The sequence below is a fragment of the Hemibagrus wyckioides genome, linkage group LG12 (genome assembly GCF_019097595.1).
Source record: "Hemibagrus wyckioides isolate EC202008001 linkage group LG12, SWU_Hwy_1.0, whole genome shotgun sequence".
Lineage (NCBI taxonomy): Eukaryota > Metazoa > Chordata > Actinopteri > Siluriformes > Bagridae > Hemibagrus > Hemibagrus wyckioides.
This window is the reverse complement of record NC_080721.1, coordinates 10,708,550-10,728,230: the sequence shown is the minus strand read 5'-3', so window position 1 is coordinate 10,728,230 and position 19,681 is coordinate 10,708,550. Positions and strand designations below refer to the sequence as shown.

General features: G+C 38.8%; 1 protein-coding gene across 4 annotated transcripts in view; it reads right to left on the bottom strand.

Annotated features, from left to right (window-relative positions):
• rims3 (regulating synaptic membrane exocytosis 3) overlaps positions 1-19,681 on the bottom strand; it is a 65,855-nt gene continuing 46,174 nt past the window's right edge. For all 4 annotated transcript variants that reach the window (XM_058404664.1, XM_058404661.1, XM_058404662.1 and 1 more), the window contains exons 3-7: positions 12,002-12,143; positions 11,777-11,889; positions 10,921-11,022; positions 10,654-10,793; positions 1-9,638 (exon numbers count right to left, since the gene is read on the bottom strand). In XM_058404664.1, the coding sequence (XP_058260647.1) occupies positions 9,426-9,638; positions 10,654-10,793; positions 10,921-11,022; positions 11,777-11,889; positions 12,002-12,143 (710 nt within the window). In that variant the 3' untranslated portion in view covers positions 1-9,425. The remainder of the gene's footprint in view (positions 9,639-10,653; positions 10,794-10,920; positions 11,023-11,776; positions 11,890-12,001; positions 12,144-19,681) is intronic.

The following is a 19,681-nucleotide window of genomic DNA, read 5'->3' as shown; positions in this document are numbered from 1 at the left end:
AATGATTCCAATAAAACTTTATTGAATTCCATCCTCCAGCACTCGATGGGCATGCAGATACAGGCTTCAGATTTAAAACTTTTTTATTATTTTTTTTTAATCCTTTCTAATTTTCTTAAAAAACTACGTGCACCTTAAATCATCGTTTCCTCAGCGTACAAACCACAAAAATACCAGTTTTACATTATCAAATACTGCACATAGAAAACGTTTACAAAGCACAAGTAGAAAATTACAGCTCCCGTTTCCTGTAGCGTTTCCATTTCGGTAGCGAGCTCCTGCACACTCCGTCACCCTCCTTTACAATGCACGAAGACAGGTTAGTGGTGAGTGTGTGCACCTTAACCGCCATTTCCACACACACCTGAGCTCCTCTCCGAGCTCCAGTTAAAGACTGATCACTTCTAACGTCCTTCAGCACATCAGTGAAAGCTTTAATACAGAACATGATCGGGTGTGTTTAAGGGAAGCTACATTTCTGATGATGCTCTTTTTCTCTCTGTCTCTCTCTCTCTCAATATTTGTACTTTTAAAATCCTTCCATAAGCACATGGTGGAAAACAAAACACATGTATGTTCTTGTGCTCTTTTTAACAACACACAAAAAGAAAAAGGATAGCGATGATTGATGGATTAAGACTACAGTGTTGTTACGTACACGAGCAGACACAAACTCCATGTTGTTGTTTTTTTATTTACTACTCTGAAAAAATAATAACTTTGCTGATAATAACCTCAACCTACATTCAGCTGAAACTATACAATGTTTTCTACACTGTATGTAGTGCACTACATTTCAGACATTTTGAGCTGTAGCTAAAGACCAAGGGGACTTATAGATGTGTGAACGTAGCTTAAGCCATGATTCATATTTCCTAGACGCCCATTAGTGTGCTGTTTATACTATAAAAATGACCAACAAATAGGCGGCTGATAATTTACTAAACATACAGGGCACTACACAGGGTGTAAAAGCCATTATCTTATATCCTATCTAGGTTGCCTACATAGAGAGTAAGAATTTAGTGCACTACATAGAGTACAGAAGCCTTATTTTATATCCCTATGTAGGCCTCCTAGACAGGAAAATTGAGTGCAGAAGCCATCATTTTGTACCATATGAGTGCACTTTTATTGTGTCCTGTCACTGAAAATGATTTTCTAAAAGATATAGTGCAAATGAAATGAATACAAAAAGATTATTGTGAGTTGGGTTTATCAACAAAACTGAACCGAGTGAGGCTAAACCCCGCCCTTTTCTTCGGACCGTCTTTAAGAGGTTATTGCAAACTGAACGGAAGGCAAACTCATGCTACGAAAGAGTAAAATTCATATTCCTATGTTGTTGTTTACACAAAAATGACACGTTATAATCACTACCATAAGTGGAAACCGACATGTTAATAGTGCTACAGGTTCCAGATTAGAAACAGAGACAGATTCGTTTTTTGATCTGTGATTAAAAAAGGGCTTTAAAAAAAAAAAAACACACCCTGCAAAATGAAATAAAGTCTGGCCTTAGCCTCTAAAGAACTGGAAAAAAAGCAAATAAGACTTCAAAAACTCTTATTACAATTCAGTGCTAATCAAATAAATACATTCATCAATCTTGGTTAGAAAACAGATACATCATGGGAAAATACTCAAGCCTTTCGGTCGATCCAACAGGATTCCAGCACCGCAATAACACACCTCGGAAATAAAGTAAACAACTTTCACAAAGCCCTCGTGATAACATATCAGAGGCAGAATTTGGACAAGGCCGTTTTCCAGCCTCGAATGAAACGCTCTCGCTTTCTACAAAACTCCCTGTTCCGGTTTTGTTTAAAAAAATAAAACGACATTTCACGATAGCGCAACGCATGTTAAAGTGACCAACAATAAAAAAAAAAAGGCCTGCAATTTGGTGTAAAACCAAAAATTCTGAGCATTTATGCCGCATATAAATCATCGGGATCGAGCGAACACAGAAAGTCAGTAAAGTGAAAAACACGCCATCTAGTGTTCGCCTTGAAGTATGTAGAAATGCAACAGGTTAATAAAACATGCTAGCGAAGGAAACCTCACAAAGACAAAGAGGGTTTCATCACTAACAATCCCAATAGCTTCCTAACACCAAGTCTCTGAAGCTCACGACCCAAGAACTTACTAGAACATCAGATATTTGAAGAACAGTCCTACATACTAGAACACAGAGTCTGTTCAGACTTTTTTTTTTTTTGGTTTGCTAATCTTGGTGGTCAAGAAACTGTGTGTACGACCCACAATGCATTGCAAGCGACAGCGTGTAAAGAAATACAGCATAACCGTATCTTGTATCGTATAGCTAGATGCCATATTTGTTTAGCGTGCCAGGTTTTAACTGACTGAATGGGTTTATGTAGTACACAATGATATCCATGCCACTAATGCACCAATTAGCTACTAAATAGTCTACTTTACATCAAAGTCATGCCATTCTGTCAGCAAAAATACATTTTCCACACAAACAATTCTTGCTACAGTGAATTCTAATAAGGAATAGTCTGTAAAACACTAGAGTTTGGAAAGCTTATCCAAATTGGCCTTTAAATTCTGGCAAAAACAGGTATTTTGTTGGATTGTAACAAATAAAGTTCTATTTAATGCTACAAGCAATAACCTGACCTCTCAACCTCTCCGCATTTTTCTGCCCCGTTGACGGGAATTACTAAATTTGGACAAAACCACAGTCCCTGGCCTTGTTGTCTGGGTTATAGGATAGAGATACACTATTACCTGTCAGTCAGAGTGAAACCAGCCAATCATGAGTGCCTGTGAGCTCAGGTATGCGTAAGAGGGCGGATAGCACTTTTCTCTGAGTTTTATTTTTCGGCTCAGCATGAGCAGAAGTTCAAATAGGTGTGGTTGGCTGGCTTCAGCTCATGTCTCAGTAGAAGCAAGTGTTATCCTCTCTGCTTGGTTGAGATGGGAATGCTAGCTAAAGGGTTGGAAATGGGGAATGACCAAATTTGGAGAAAACACAAAACCATGTTACATCCCTTTATCTCCTTCAAAAATCTCCAACGATCTAACAAGCGAGACTAATTTCATTCCGATGACGTCATGAACCATAACCCTGTCCATCACATTATTGTAACTTTAGTAAGATTAGTAGCTCTCCAGGGATCCACATGTATTACGAAGCTCATCCACACAGTATATGGGGAGCCATACTGGTGTCACCTCAGCACCACAATCCTCAACCTGTTAGACAATCTGTGATACATCATACAATCAGTAGTAGATAACTTTAAAGTTATCAAAGTGTTGCCTTCTTTATGTTTTATTATTATTTTTATTTAGTCTGGCTGAAGCATTAAGAACAAACCGAAGCAGAGACGATCTACACAAAATCAGAACTCTAACTTTCTTAAAATGCGCTTGCAAAATCATGCATGCAACTTTCATTCCCCTGTTAGTGTGGACTTCAGTACAGAATGTATACCATGTACAGTGTATACTGTATGTCATTATCTAAAGCATCCAACAGGCTTTAAACTCATTGTAAACACCAGTTTGTTGGATCTGTAGCCTGGGACCCAGAAACACTGAGTGTGAAGTGAGAATACACCCTGGATGAGAAGCCAAGCCTCTTTTACATACTCTTATTCACACCTAGAGCCACTTTAGCTCACCCAGTCTACATTCCTGCATGTTGTAAGGAGGAGAGAGGAAGTCAGGGCAATTCAGGAAGTTACCCAACATCAGGATCACACCCTGGACCTGTGAGACATCAACACTACCCACTGCATCCCAGTGCAACACATTCAAACCACAGAAATGACCAAGACAGGAAGAGAAAGCTCAAAGGTCCAGCTCACCGTTGCCCTTAATCAAACAGAATCCTGAATCCAACAAAACCAAACCAACCACTAGACCTGAAGGAAATAAAACTACTAGGATACAAGTATTCATGCATTCAGTGTTCGTTTTCTTGTCATTTCTTGTCATTCTGCAGACCTGCAAGGCCAATAAAAGTGTGTAAGTACTTCATTTACAGGTAAAGGACATGTACAATCTCAAGTGCCAAGTATACATAAAAATCACATGGAAAAATAGTAATATCTAATAATAGAGTTTTCAGAGTTTCAGACAAAACATTCAGCCGTGAGAAAGTGCAAAAAAAAAAGAAAAGAAGAAGATGTGTTTCAGTACAGTCAGAGAGGAACCTTTAGAATAAAAAATGACGTTTCTTTTCAGTCATTAAGAAACTTAAACATGAATACACACACTTCTTACTGAAGCAATGTAAGACATTTATACTCGAGATCTTGATTCTTTGAGTATTTGCAACATGAATGTCGAAAGGGAGAGAATGGTGATACTTAAAATAATGTGGGTTAAAATAAAACCATTTTAGCCCATTTGTCCACGTTTCTTACAAAATGTAATGATGTCTTAATGGAAATGGGCAAAAATGTAGACAAACAAATAATCCTGGAGACTTGAGCTTGGTTTAGAGCCAATATTGTCGTCGTTGTTTTGTTTTAAATTAGTTTTTAAGCTATCATAGTAGTCTTTTTGGTCTGAGATCAAGTGCAAACAGAAGGCAGAAGGTCCGAATGTGCATTCCTTTTGGGATATTCTGATTTAAACATCATATAGTATCATTGCGCACAGAAAAATATAAAGGGTGAATAATAAAAATAAAAAAAAAATAGGTAAATAAACAGTTCCATAGAAGAAAACAGCTATATGAGAAACAGTAGTTAGGACATTTTCACACTTGAAAAATCGGAATATTTGAATCTACACTACAGACTGATTTTTGGGGCGGGGCTTAAAATCAGAGGTTTGTGTTCACAAACAATTCCTTCAGAACACGCTGATGGAGTGTCACGTCACTAAGGTCTTCATTTACCATGAGAAATCACCGTGCTGGAATACCTCCGAACAAGGTGCTGAGCTCATAGAACAAGAATTTTTACTCTTAGCAGATTTTAAGATTTTTAGTGCAGAGACACAAGACATGCCTTTTTCACAACTGCTCACATAGGTAAGCTAATTACAAGCACTCCGGTCCTGTAGAATTCTGCTTTTACGTATCAATAACTCTTTTCTCTGCATTCTGAAAGTAGACACAGGGCGTAAAGTGACATTATTCAGCATGCGGCTCTGAACGCAGATAGCCGATGCAGATCGTGCCGCAGTTCAGTTTAAAGTGAATCCCAGGCCAGTTTTTAAGAGCAATACAGATCGGATCTTGCGAATGCTCCTGAGCTAATTGAACCAAACTCACGATTCAGAAGTCTGGAAAAAAATTCAAGCGTGAAAATGACCTAAAATCACACTTTTTTTTTTGAAACGTTATGTTCAATAGAAATGGATGAAAGTCGAAGACAATCTGCTGGGGAAATGCTCTTAATAACAGTATGCATCATGATCACATATTGTGAATGCGTAATTCACATATTTCAGAGATGTCAGAGTAGCTGTGCTTACTTCCTGTTAAATCAAAACATAGCATGCTGATTATGATTATGAATATCTCATTCAGTCCCCTGTGGAGTCCATAACATGGAGAATAAAAATTTGGCCAGATTAATGGGAATAAATTCGAAATTGTTGTTTTCACAGGAAACTCCAAGCTTAAATTTTTATGGTCACCAAGCAGTGTCTTTGACCATGGAGGAAAACTTAAAAAGGTTCCTTAAACATGAATTCTATCCTTGAAGATATGGAAAAGTAACTGTTGAGACATGATATGTGAGATGATATATATATATGAAATGTGGAAAAAAAAACTCAACACTCGTAATCCTGTGTCCAGATCTAAGATACATAAGAAGGACCATGTTTAAAAAAACAAAACAAAACAAGAAACATCTTGAGAAGTCTCCATGGTGCCTATAAGGCTGAATGGAGAAGATGATTTCACCTGTTTAGCTACAATCCCAGCATTTAAAGAGCTCGCTGAGAAAATCCATCACTCTTGGGCTTTGATTAACAGGCTATCGATATTCATTTCCATTCGTTTCATGACCTCCAGGATAAGGCCTTTAGTCATTTAGATCTAGATGCTGGTCGAAAGAAAAGTCTCCATCGTCCAAGCATAAAAAAAATAAAATAACAAAAAAAAACCCCCGGAAGGTCCACCGTGTTTGTTAATAAGACTTCATGTCCATGACACTTTTTGCTCTTCTGTATTACAAATTGAGCTGCTGGTTTAGTTGTTCGCTTGAACGTTGGTTCACTTTACAGCCGGAGAAACTGAACAGAGCCTTGTCATGAAGCTACCCTTCAGTGCAGATCCGACATTCAGCAAAACAAAAAAAGAAAAGAAAAGAAAAGAAAAAGAGAAAGAAAACGACAGCATCGGCAAAATAAATACAGTCTATATAGTCTATATGCGTTTAAAGGCAAGCTTAAAACAACACTTTATATTTGTTTTTCTGTGAGTAAACATGCAGATAATAAATACATTAACACAAATATCTTATCTTTATATATTATCTAGATTTTATATTTTTATATATATAATGTCCTCTGTTTGAATTCATACATTTATGCTACTATATGTAACAGGAGTTATGTGCATTTAAATAACCTGACTGGTGAATTTGAGCCCTGCCCTTAAGAAGAGTGTGTGTGTGTGTGTGTGTGTGTGCGTCTTGACAGTTACCCCCGAATCCTGAATCAGAAACACCCTTGATAAACATAAAGGATAGATACATACAGCATAAGTAATGATCCATGTGCCTTAACGTATAGAAAATCTGAATTTGCAGTGAAAACAAAATGGCACATCACTAAAATGGCTGTTACTGTATCAGGACTTTGCATGACTGGGGATGTGAAAATGGGTCTCTTTTTGCCATCAGGACAAAGTGCTACCAGGAAAATAAAAAAGCCCTTATTGTCAGCAATCGATAAACATCAAATCCTAAATGGCACTGTGACTTTGAGAAAGTGCTACGGTGTTCTGACGCTAAAAATAAACTCCCTGTTACACCCGAGGCACATTTCGGCATCAGAAACGGGATGAGGGAAAAGAAAAAGAGAAATAGTTACTGTGAAGGAAATATGTGAAACTGTTTAGGGGAAATTGTTTGATACAGCTGACTCAGACACCATCATCAAGACTAATGGTGTTAGTAGACTTTTTCAGTTTGACTGAAATCTGAACCTTGGTGGTTTCTGCAGATTGAACTGAAATGTTGTTGAATACAGACTGAAATCATCGTTTTACATGAGTAGATTTGATCTGTGGAGCTAGAATATGCTTCATCATACACAGAGATGGACAAATCATACACTTCATTACAGCCAGAGTGCTGCCCAGTTTCATGGTTCAGTTGAACAGAGCTAAATACACAAAAACTTATTACCTAGTTGACTGATTTAAATAATAAAAATCAGTGAATACTCAAATGCTTATGAGGAATATTCCATATAGCCGTAATTCCACTTTATCATGGACGTACACGACTCTTGTATATTTTTGTAAATAAATCAACTGTATAAGGAAATTTATTCCATCTGTTTATTTTCTGTAGCTTTTATCCTACATACTGTCACAGAGAACCTGGAGTCTATTCCAGGGGACACAAGACTGAGGTCACAAAGGACCAATCCATCAAAGTCTACAATCACACACTCATTCATACACTATGGACAATTTAGAGATGCCAATCAGCCTATAAGGCATGTCTTTGGACTGGGAGAGGAAATTAGAGAACCTGGAGCAAACCCTCAAGCACAGGGAGGACATGCAAACTCCACACCCAGGCAGGAATCGAACCTCCAACCCTGGAGCTTCCAGAAAAATTATTCAACTAATAAAAGTAGTGTGTGATGTCATGTTGAAACATACAAAGTAAGTAAATTGCTACTTGGTGAAAGTCCATAGGGCTTTTTTTCTTTCCCGGGTCATTTTTAAAAAATTATCTTACAATTCATTACACCTGCTAATAAACAAGCTTGTGGTGTGGGGATGTGGTAGTTAAGTGTTTAAGGCGTTGGCCTACTGATGGGGAGGTTGTGAGGTTGAATCCCAGGTCCACCAAGCTGCCGTGGCTTGGCCCCTGAACAAGGTCCTTAACCTTCCATTGCTTGTTGTATAAAATGAGATAAAAAAGTAAATCGCTCTGGATAAGTGTGTCTGTCAGAATGTAAATGATTTGTCCACCCCTGATGTGAAATATATATATTGCTATATACTGCACATATCATGTATAACTTGTGGATTCTCGATGATCTAAATAACAGTTCCATTTAAGACAGGAGCTACTTCTAGATGCAAATCTTTTGGGCAGTGTTTGTGCTTTAAAGTCTAGAGGCAGCACAAGGACAGTTGTCTTGTAAGGGACGAAATTTTTTTCGACTGTTTTGAGGGCAGCATTGTAGGCTCAGGGAAGGCAATCACATCATGTTGTAAACCGTGCTAAAGGCAATTATCGTGATGTAAATAATCATAGTGATGAAATCGGGACAATTCTTAATCTGATGAAGAAATGCGAAGAAATCCTTCTGGAATATTCTGGGTAATTAAAGGGAAAGGCTCAGTGCTGGTGTGCTTGTTGATGGAGGTGGCATCCATGTATAAAGAAAAGGGTCTGCCTGACAGCTGTGCTTCTGTGATAGAAGGTTAAAATGTGTTTGAAGTGTGTTTCATCTGTTCTGTGTATCTTCCATTTATCTTTATCAAGGGTGAAGCCATTCTGGATCTGACTGTGTGTACGTTAAACTCTACAGATATATTTTTTTTTCTTTTTGTTTTTGCATCTCACCGAAAGTCGTTGACTCTGCTACATATCCATACTCTACAAACACTACATATAAGAAGAATTGCTTTGGTTTTAAAAAAGAAACGTTTGAGCAGGTTTGGCATAGAGAGTTTTAGGAAAACAGAAGAAGTGAAGAAGTGAAGTTTTTTTTTTTTTTTTTCTGGCGTGAGGGGTGGATATCGTAAGCGTGATGATCGTAAGCGCTCTGCTCTTTATGGGTTGCGCATGTATAAATGCTACATCTTCTGTAAAACTTCTGGAAAGTGTGTGTGTGTGAGAACTGACGAGCCAAATCTCACTGTCAACAGTCAAATTCTCTATATTGTTACACATTCAACTGTTGATTTCTTTGTGTGTGTGTGTGTGTGTGTGTGTGTGTGCGCTTCTGGATTAGCAGCCTTCCAGCTTATGGGAGAGTTAGACAACAAGGTGTATGATTTAACTCTCGTCTCCTGCTATATTATAATGAAAGAGGAAGAGACGAACAGATGGAATGAAGTGTGTGTGTGCGTTTGTATGTGTGTGTGTGTGTGTGTGTGTGCATGTGTGTGTGTGTGAGCCAGACAAAATAGCAATCTATGCGTTTCCACTCACGGTGTTGCATTTAAGACTGAATTGCACAAAAAAGAGAATGGGACTATAAAGACACAGAGAGAAGACGAGGAGAAAGGGCCGTTTCTAGGTGCATGAGGGGCTGGTGGCACTCTCGAGTGAGGACTGTGAGAGGCGTCGGGTCAGCTGACCGATGCTGGGCTCGGCGAGAGAGGAAGTGGGGAACAGCTTATACCAGCCGCCAATCATTGAGGACAAATCCAGCTCGTCCAGGAGGATCTGGGCCATTCCCATGAAGCACTTGGTGTCCATGCGGCCGTAATCGCCCCACACAATCACCTAGAGGACAGAGGGGCAAACAATTCGTGCTACAACAACCACAGAGACACTATAATTTGTCACTATGGAGATACTGTGTACTTTGCTAAACTTTTAATACGTCCACTATCTGTACAGAAATACAAGAAAAGAAGTACACAAGTTACTTCCTGGATTCTTCTTCATATATAATATATATATAGCTGTAATTTCACAGCTTTTAGCCAGCTAGTTACTATGAGCTAACAAGCTACTATGAGCTATTTCTGAAAGAATTTAAGCCATACTTATACATGTAAATAACTGCTAACTAGCTAACTAACATGAGCTATCCTGTCAGGATTTCTGAGAAAATATAAGCCATATTTATACATTTATACATGGAAACAATTGCTACTGCTGATTCCAACTAGTTAACTAGCCTGAGTTAACCTGACAGAAAGTATTTTGGCCTACTTATACATGCAAATAATTTCTACTGCTAATACAAATGAACCTGACATGATTTTTTAGCTAACCTGACAGGATTTATGAGAGGATTTAAGCCATACTTATACATGTAAACAAATCTTACTGCTAATTAAAATTAGCTAGATAAGTTATTACAAGTTATGAGCTAAATAGCTACTCTGAGCTATCTCTGTGAGACTTCAAGCCATACGAGTGATACAAACTAGCTAACTAGCATGAGCTATCCTGACAGGATTTCTGAGAGAAGTTAAGTCATACTTAGATACTAAACGATTGCTACAAATAATTAAATGAACACAGGCAACAAAGATAGAACTGCGACATTTATAGTCAAGTTATAATCACATCTATAAGCTATATTCTTTGCTAATATGTTAACCGTAGCTCGAGCTAACCTGACAAGGTGTCTGAGATTTTATAAGCCATGTTTCTAAAAATGTAAATAATGTGCACTGCTAACTCAAGTAAGCTAGCTAAAATAAGCTAATCTGCTGCAGCTAAAACCTGAGAAGAATGGATAAGAACATTGTGATCGAGTGAACCGAATAGAAGCTAATTTTCCCACCTGTAACACTTTGCCCTGTGGGCTTTCATCAAACAGCAGTGTTTGCTGGTAGGTCGGGTCCAGCATTTTTTTCACCACTTTGGTTTTCTTCTTGGAGAGACACGCTCCATTCTCCAGGACATAAACCTTTGCATATGTCGCTGCAGACACGAAGATAAAATCCATTTTTATTCAGGGTAAAGAAACAGTGCCATATGTTTCTACACTTAGTTCTTTATGTAGAAGTTTAGAGTTTTAGAACGTTCTAAATTGCATTGAATATATTACCTGGAATGTTCTTTGAGCCTGGTTTAGGTGTTAAACCCCTGGCTTGGGTGATCTCCACTTCGATCTGACCACCTCGATCCATCACTCCGATATGGACGTCGCCTACACAAGTGGACAATAATGATGCAATAGTACAAATACCGTTTAGTTTAAATAAAATATAGATAAATCCATATATAAATGTATGGCCTTAATGTTTTATTATTATTATTATTATTATTATTATTATTATCTGATAGTACAGGTGATGCATTCATTATAAGGATTTCTTGAGGGTTCATCAGTAATTCATCAGAAGTAATTTAAATGATTCCTGAATGAGATTTTTCATTCACACAGATTTTTTTTTTTTATACGAAAATAATATAATAATACATTTCTGGATGTATGTTAATGTGGTCAATTTTTGGACTGCGATTTACTTTACTGAACAGCAGGTGGTGACAAAAGACAGCGTAGTCTATATCAAATATCAACCCAGACAATGATAATAAAAAAAATAACAATAAGAAGCAATACACCCTAAGTAATATTCCTGAAGTCTTTATTCAAGGTCATAAAAAATCTATTCAGCTACTAAATTTACATTTCTGGGATTTTGCAGACGGTCTTATCCAGAGCGACTTACAATTTATCTCTATTTTTATACAACTGAGCAATTCAGGGTTAAGGGCCTTTCTCAGGGGCCCAGCAGTAGCAGCTTGGAGGACCAGGGATGAAAACTAACAACCTTCCAGTCAGTAGTTCAATGCCTTAACCACTTAGCTACCATATCCTCAAATAAAAAAATGAGCATTTTTGTTTTTTATTTTATTCATTGACATAATAGGAAACACATTCTGTGCTTGAGACTCACCCATTGGAGGTGTGGCTAATGTCTGACGCCCAACGATCTGGGCGGGGCCAAGGCCATCCAGGAAGTCGCTGAACTGGCTCTCCGGGCCCAGTCGGGTGGTAGGGAAGATGAAACTATTGGACATGAAACAGAGCAAAAAATACACAAATATGGCACCAGCAACATAACGCAGACACTGAATACGTGCAACTGAACAATTAAGAACTTTACGCTCTCTCCACTCACGTTCCCTCTGAGCTGTTACTGTTAGTGCTTCCATCTGTCGACTCCTTACTGCCCTGCCGCGTCACACGGTTCCTCATCTCCACGGCGATACCCGTCTCCGTGCTCCTCCTGATGGTGCTGCGTAGTTTCTTGGTTCCTCCGTCTGCAGAAATGCAAAAATATAGATGTTTAAAAAATTAAACCATCACAGATCACACATAATCCAGGGCAGGTCAGAGCTGTATTCGTTGAGCTGATAGTCACTCAAGTTAGGACTGCTTGGTGAGGATTTAATATCAGACTTGTGACTTTTATTATTCAGACCTCCGTTACTCCAGACTTTTTACTCCAGAAGTTATACAATAGTTGCGCACTCAGGGTGGAGTTTACTTAAAACAGCAACGTGTCTCAGTTATGCACTTTGACCTCATGTGCCATATAGGCTTGATAAAAGCCTACTGGACTTTTAAATTCAGTCCATATTTTCTATCCCTGATTTTTTCAGGTTAAAAGAGAAGTGATTAGCATAATCTGAATGCCACACCCAGAAAACTGTCTCAAACAGGTGCTTAACCCAACACATGTGAATACACGTACCTCTCCCCACGTAAATACTGACATAACGTTTGGACTTAAGTCATTAAACTCAGTCATGAACACAGCCCTCAGGTTCCAGCTTGTAACAGAAAGGCAAGAAGCCTGTCCGGTTTATACAACTCGACGAGACATAACATCAGCATGGGGGGGAATGTTAATTATTCAGCAGACACATTCACCTTGGCTCGTCCATTTTCTCTCTCGGACTCTTCAGTATATACAGAACTGAGCAGCATGATTAAAAAGTCACACACTGCTGCAGGCATCCAAAACCAAAAATGGAAAAGTAAATGGCCTCAAAACCTATGACAAAGGACTAAGTGGTCTTATTGGAAAATAGATATGAAAATATGAACAAACATAAGTAATAGCGGAGTGAGTCATATTTGTTTTAGCAGGCATGCTGACACAAAGTGAACTGCACTTTCCATTAGAATCCCTCTTGGCGCAATTAGATGTTCATCTGTGTTGTGAGAACTGGGCATAAGGCCTGCATTCCTAACTGACAACAGCACTGAGGGACTAATGGCGTTTAGCCGACCTGTTTTGGGTGGCCAGCACCACATACTGTGCCACACCAGAAGAAGTAGAGGCATGGACTAATTTATGATAAAAATGAAAAATGATCTATGAAAGGATGGTGTAAATATCACAATCGGGAGTGAAGGGATGGTATTAGTGAAAAGCCGAGGTTATGATGTTCTTTAAGAGACTGAACGGGAATCTGACAACCAAACTCTTAGGGTTTATACTTCCATATAGAAGTAAAGAAATACCCCAGTAAAAAAAAAAATGTACCAATGAAGAGCTGCATTTTTCATTATAATCCTGGAGCAATTACATGATTCAGACTCATAAACAACATCAGCACTAAGAGACCAATGGCATTTAGCTAATTTTTTGGGAACGTGCAAAGCTCATTCAGTGATTTACGCAGATCCAGGACCTCCAACAAAGCCTCTGACAATTAAACAACAATAAAATGCTACTTGTTCCTTGCCAATGCTTTTCTCAGAAAGTTGAACACTTAATAAACAATGGCAAATATAGCGTTGTGCTGAAAATAGCCTTTCAGAGAAATTCTTATATACAGAACAGTGAGAATCACCACTGGGGAATAAATAAATAATACAAATAAAAGCGAGAAAAGAAAGCATATCGTTTGTGTGTTCAGATCACCGTGGAGAGCTACAGCTGGGCAGGGAGATGTGGAAGAAAACACGGCAGTGGCCTGATTTATACAAAGCCATATCTAATCAAAGAAATAATATCATAAATTAGACATCATTTTTAAAAAATGTAATTTATCACAGTGGTAGATCAGCACTTTAGTTGATCTAGGCCATGTTTGTACAGAAATGGTTATTGTTGGTTATTGCAGCAGGCACTAACGTCAGGGAAATCACTCAGCACTTCCTGACCAATCAGAATTGAGCATTTGACAGCACTGAGATATAATACTAAATAAATAAATGCATGCACTGGTGATTCCATGTTGTATGTCATTTAATATTGTCCATTTTGATCATATTTGAAATCTAGATTATAAATATAACAAATCTGAAATATATTTGATAAACTTTGGGGCGTTATCATCGTTATCAGAAATTTTTCACACTGATCCATGCTTAATTAAACTGAGTGAAACCATCCTATAGCATATAATGGTATTGTTTCCCACAAATCCAGGCCTTGGCATCCCTGTAATCAATGTGTTGTAATGTGTTAACTGGGAGACTGAGAGAGATTTCTGACACACATTCAGTGTCATAGAGCTGTGAGTCACAAGAGGCATAGGTCTCTGTTTTCATATAATAGCTTCAGATGTGTAGGATACTAAAAATACACCAGGAGAAATCAGAGTGATTCATACAGGTGCTAAATCTGTCTCGTATTCCCAAATACATGCGCAGAATAGAATAAAGTAAAATAAAAATGGAACATTTATGATTCATCTGTACTGATCCAGTGAAGAAGGCGTGGTTTATGCACCTTTTGGTTAAAGTGAAGAAGGCATGGCCTGTGCATCTTTCAAGCAAAGTGCACAGATTGACATACATGCATATTTGTATGTCAGTCTGAGTGAAGGAGGTGTGGCCTATGTTGCTGTCAGTTTCAGAATAGGAGATGTGGTCTATATTACTGTCAATCAGAGTAGGAGGTGTGGCCTAAATTATTTAAGTGTTAGTGTAGGAGGTGTGGCCTATATTACTGTCAGTGTTAGTGAATGAGATGTGGCCCATATTACAGTCAATCTCAAAGTAGGAGGTGTGGCCTATATTACAGTCAATCTCAGAGTAGGAGGTATGTCCTGTATTACTCTTAGCCTCAGAGTAGGAGGTGTGGTCTATATTACTGTCAGTCTCAGAGTAGGAGGTGTGTCCTGTATTACTCTTAGCCTCAGAGTAGGAGGTGTGGTCTATATTACTGTCAGTCTCAGAGTAGGAGGTGTGTCCTGTATTACTCTTAGCCTCAGAGTATGAGGTGTGGTCTATATTACTGTCAATCTCAGAGTAGGAGGTGTGGCCTATATTATTTCAGTGTTAGTGAAGGAGGTGTGGCCTATATTACTGCCAGTGTTAGTGAATGAGATGTGGCCTATATTACTGTCAATCTCAAAGTAGGTGGTGTGGCCTATATTACTGTCAATCTCAGAGTAGGAGGTGTGGCCTATATTGTTGTCAATCTCAGAGTAGGAGGTGTGGCCTATATTACTGTCACTCTCAGTGGTGAAGGTGTTTTATCCATGTATGAACGTATGTATAAAATCACATTGTATTGTGCGACATCATTTTATGCACCAAATCATTTGAAAAATCGAATCATATTTTATTCCTGTCTCCTGACCTTCTCTATGGAACGGTTAAACATGTTTTATTATTATCAGTGTATCATCTCCGAAATACACACCCCTAATAATCCATCAAGTTTGAGTACAGAGTATTAAGTGTGGGATCGCTCTTTACAGTGGATTAAGTGTTTCAACAAATACAGTATTCCTCTCTGGGTTTGGATCTACAGTGTGTGTGTGTGTGTGTGTGTGTGTGTAGATCACAAAGACAAGGAGCTTATAGTGGTATAAACAGAAGGTGACTGCTGCAGTACACCGGAGTGTTTAGAGAGACTGAAGGGAAGTGTGTACTCATACAGCACAGTGACTTCCAGATATTGAGTCAGTGTGTGTTTGTGGAAATGAAGACATTAGAAGTTGCCAAAAAATTGCCAACAACAAAAGAACTCAGCTAAAACTAGCACTGGGTGGAGCAAAGGATTTAAAATGACTCCGCCCACTGGCTTAAAAGGTTGTTTAGTTCTAGCCTTGACGAAGTCTTGCCTTCAGTTCCAGGCTGTGGTGCATTTTTTTTTAATTTTCTTTTTAACATTAAAATAGAATTTTAATTAAGATTTACTAGTTTTTTATTTCATCTTGGTGCTTCTTAATATAGCCATGCAGTGGATTTACTAGCGTCTATTCAAAAGTTTTACTGAAATTTTTCCAACCTTCAAATGAGCTGACCTTGTATTTTGTTCTATAAAAACAAATCAACAGCCATATGTATTTCAGTGTTGGGATTAGTTACGCTGAAGTAAAAGACATGTTTAAAAACAATGCAATTTGCATTCCACCTCACAAGCAGCAGAGGGCACTAAAAAATTCCAAACACCTTCTTTTAGTGCCGTTTTTCTGCAAAAATGCTGCGTAAAGAGTCTTTTCTCCCCTCCAGTTAAACTGTCTCCTCAGATAGATATTTCTCTTACGCCTGTATCTCTCTTTGCCTGTCCTATCTTGCCTTAAATGCAGCTGTGTTTATTTCAATCTTTCTCACTACAGCTTCCTCCTCTGTCCATTTCTCCTGGATAAATCCTGTGAGACGCTTAAATGAAATATTAAAGGATGCAGGTCAGTTAGTGAGAGAAATGGACAGAGGGATAGAGGTGGGAATGGAGAGATAAATGTGGAGCTGTAGAGGGATGGGAAGAGGAGAGAAAATGTGTAAAGGAAGTGAGAAGAAAGAAACAAGAGGAATGGTATTGGGTGTTAAAATGGCTTGTGTTGCATCTGACCTCTCTCACACAGCTCCACCTGCTCGGGCAGAAAAGCAGATTTGAGTGGTCAGGAAGGTAAAGACTAAAATTTCTTGCTTATTCTTGTAATTTGTATTATAATTCTAGCCATACACTTCCCTTTGTAGGATAAGTTATGGGCATAAATGATGTAAATACAAACCTTATAGCATAAATTCAAATTAGTTATACCACTTAAAGCTCTTCTTCCCACTAACACAGACCATCAAACAGGCCACACCCCCTCCATTAGGACTAACCCATACAGAGGCCATGTGTCTTTCATTAAGACTAACCCATACAGAGGCCACACCTCCTTCAATGTGACTATCAGACAAACAGGCCACACCTCCTCCATTAGGACTAAATAATGCAGAGGCCACGCCTCCGTCACTATGACTATCAGCCTCCTTAGAATAACTGTATAATAATTAGCCATCTGAAGCCTTTAGCCAACTAAACACCAAATTTTTTTTTACTTCATGACCATGTTTTCTTCATGCTTACATGCATGGTAATGATAAACTTGGCTTCACCATCCAATGAAAACACTGGTGCCTGTGTTATACTAAACCAGTGTATGTGTGTGTGTGTGTGTGTCATGAGAACAAAGTCATGGCCATCTCCCTGTCTGGTATCTGTGGCAACAGCCTCATCCCCGAGACAGATAGCACAGGGAACAGACATTCTAGATTATCCAAAGCTAAAAATACAGCAACAGCCCCAACAAAACCAAACGAGTCAACGCTAGATATTCTGGGTAGATTTGCTCCTGGCTGACCTGTGCACAGCTTCTGACTTTAAAACTACTTTAGTACAAGTTAAGAAAATCAAGCCATAACGTAACTCCCTCTCGTGGGAAAGTGACCTGCATCAGCAACAGAAATCTGACTGTTAAATATGATGCTCCTTAAAGTCACAGAGCTTCATTCTGTTGTAGGAGATTTGTTGGATGAGAATGTTGCTGGATGAACATGCTCTATATGTACCACATTTATTAACCGTGCGCTAACTATACACAAATACATCTTTACTGCAAGCTCATTTATTTAAATGTTACTGCATATGCTGGCTGTAGGGAGTTGGTCAGCTATCACATGACCATAACATTTGTTATGATAACCTATGCGAACAGACAGAGGCCACACCTCCATAAACACCACAACTTCTTCACTAAGACTAACAAAGAGGCCACGCCTACTATATTGAGAATGGTAAAGAGGCCATGCCCCTTAATTAAGACAAAGAGACCACACTTACTATTTTGATAATAATAAGAGATCACACCCCTTAATTAAGATTAACAAAGAGGCTAGGCTCACCATGTTGAGAATAATAAAGAGGCCACACCCCCTTAATTAAGATTAACAAAGAGGCCACACCTACTATATCGGAATAAGAATGAGGCCACACCCCTTTATTAAGACTAATTTGTAGAGGGTAACTCAGTATATTTTTTTACTGTATGTAAGGTATGAATGGCTGACATAACAGATTTGCCCTAAAAATTTGAAACAGTTTTTGATCTCGGTTGTTTTCATCTGAACAGAATGTTAAAGTTAATAACATCACACTGCTGCATTACACAGACATCAGAGCAGTTCACTCCCAAACACATCCTCTTACGCTCTTCTTCATCTGTACTGAACAAACATGAAAGAGCATAACTGATGTGTGTGTGTGTGTGTCTAGGACTCATTTCGACAGGAGAAGGACTAAACACTCACCGCCCAACCCAACACATGCGCTGAGAGAAAGGCAGTGAGGGAGGGAGAGAAGAAAGAAAGAGGAGAAGAGGAGGAGAAGAGGAACACAGAGACCCCGAAACGAACAGAGAAGTGCGCAGTGTCTATTTATAAACCTGTAGTCAGGAATATCTTCACTGTGGGGGAGCAAGAGAGGAACAACACACACACACACACACACACACACTGCAGCCACGGACTCATCTATCTATCTATCTATCTATCTATCTATCTATCTATCTATCTATCTATCTATCTATCTATCTATCTGTCTGTCTGTCTGTCTGTCTGTCTGTCTGTCTGTCTGTCTGTCTGTCTGTGTCTATTTGACTGTCTGTTAATTTCTTTCTTTCTTTCTTTCTTTCTTTCTTTCTTTCTTTCTTTCTTTCTCTCTGTCTGTCTGTTAGTCTGTTTCTGTCTGTCTGTTAGTCTGTTTCTGTCTGTATGTTAGTCTGTCTGTCTGCCATCTCTGCCTGTCTGTGTGTTTGCTTGTGTATTTTAGTCTGTGTGCCTGTATGTTTAGTCTGTTTGTCTGCCTGTCTGTCAGTCTGTTTCTGTCTGTCTGTCTGTCTGTCTACCTTCCCTGCCTGTCTGTATGTTTTCTTGTGTTTTTTACTCTGTGTGTCTGTATGTTTAGTCCGTCTGTCTGTCTGTCTACCTTCCCTGCCTGTCTGTGTGTTTGCTTGTGTTTTTTACTCTGTGTGTGTGTATGTTTAGTCCGTCTGTCTGTCTGTCTACCTTCCCTGCCTGTCTGTGTGTTTGCTTGTGTTTTTTACTCTGTGTGTCTGTATGTTTAGTCCGTCTGTCTGTCTGTCTACCTTCTCTGCCTGTCTGTGTGTTTGCTTGTGTTTTTTAGTCTGTATGCCTGTATGTTTAGTCTGTTTGTTTGTCTGCCTTCTCTGCCTGTCTGTCTGTCTGCCTGTCGGTCTGCCTATCTCTGTTAGTCTGTCTGTCTGCCTTCTCTGCCTGTCTGTCTGACCCTCTGCTTGTCTGTCCACCTGCATCTGTCTGTCTGTCTGCCTGTCTCTGTCTGTCTGTTTAACCATGTTAGTCTTTCTTTCTTTCCTAGAAAAGAAAAATCTTACTAGAAACCTTTACTGTAGATAAAACCAAAAGTGTCAATTATTGGCACCCTGTACTTAGTACTTTGTGCATCCTCTGTGTGTCAACACAACAGCACTGATATTAGAAAACACAGAGCGAGGAATCTGAGACATCTCAACAAAGCACTGCTCCAGACCAGGGGATTTAGATTCATAACAACATATTCAGCTATTTCCAAAAAAAATCCAGT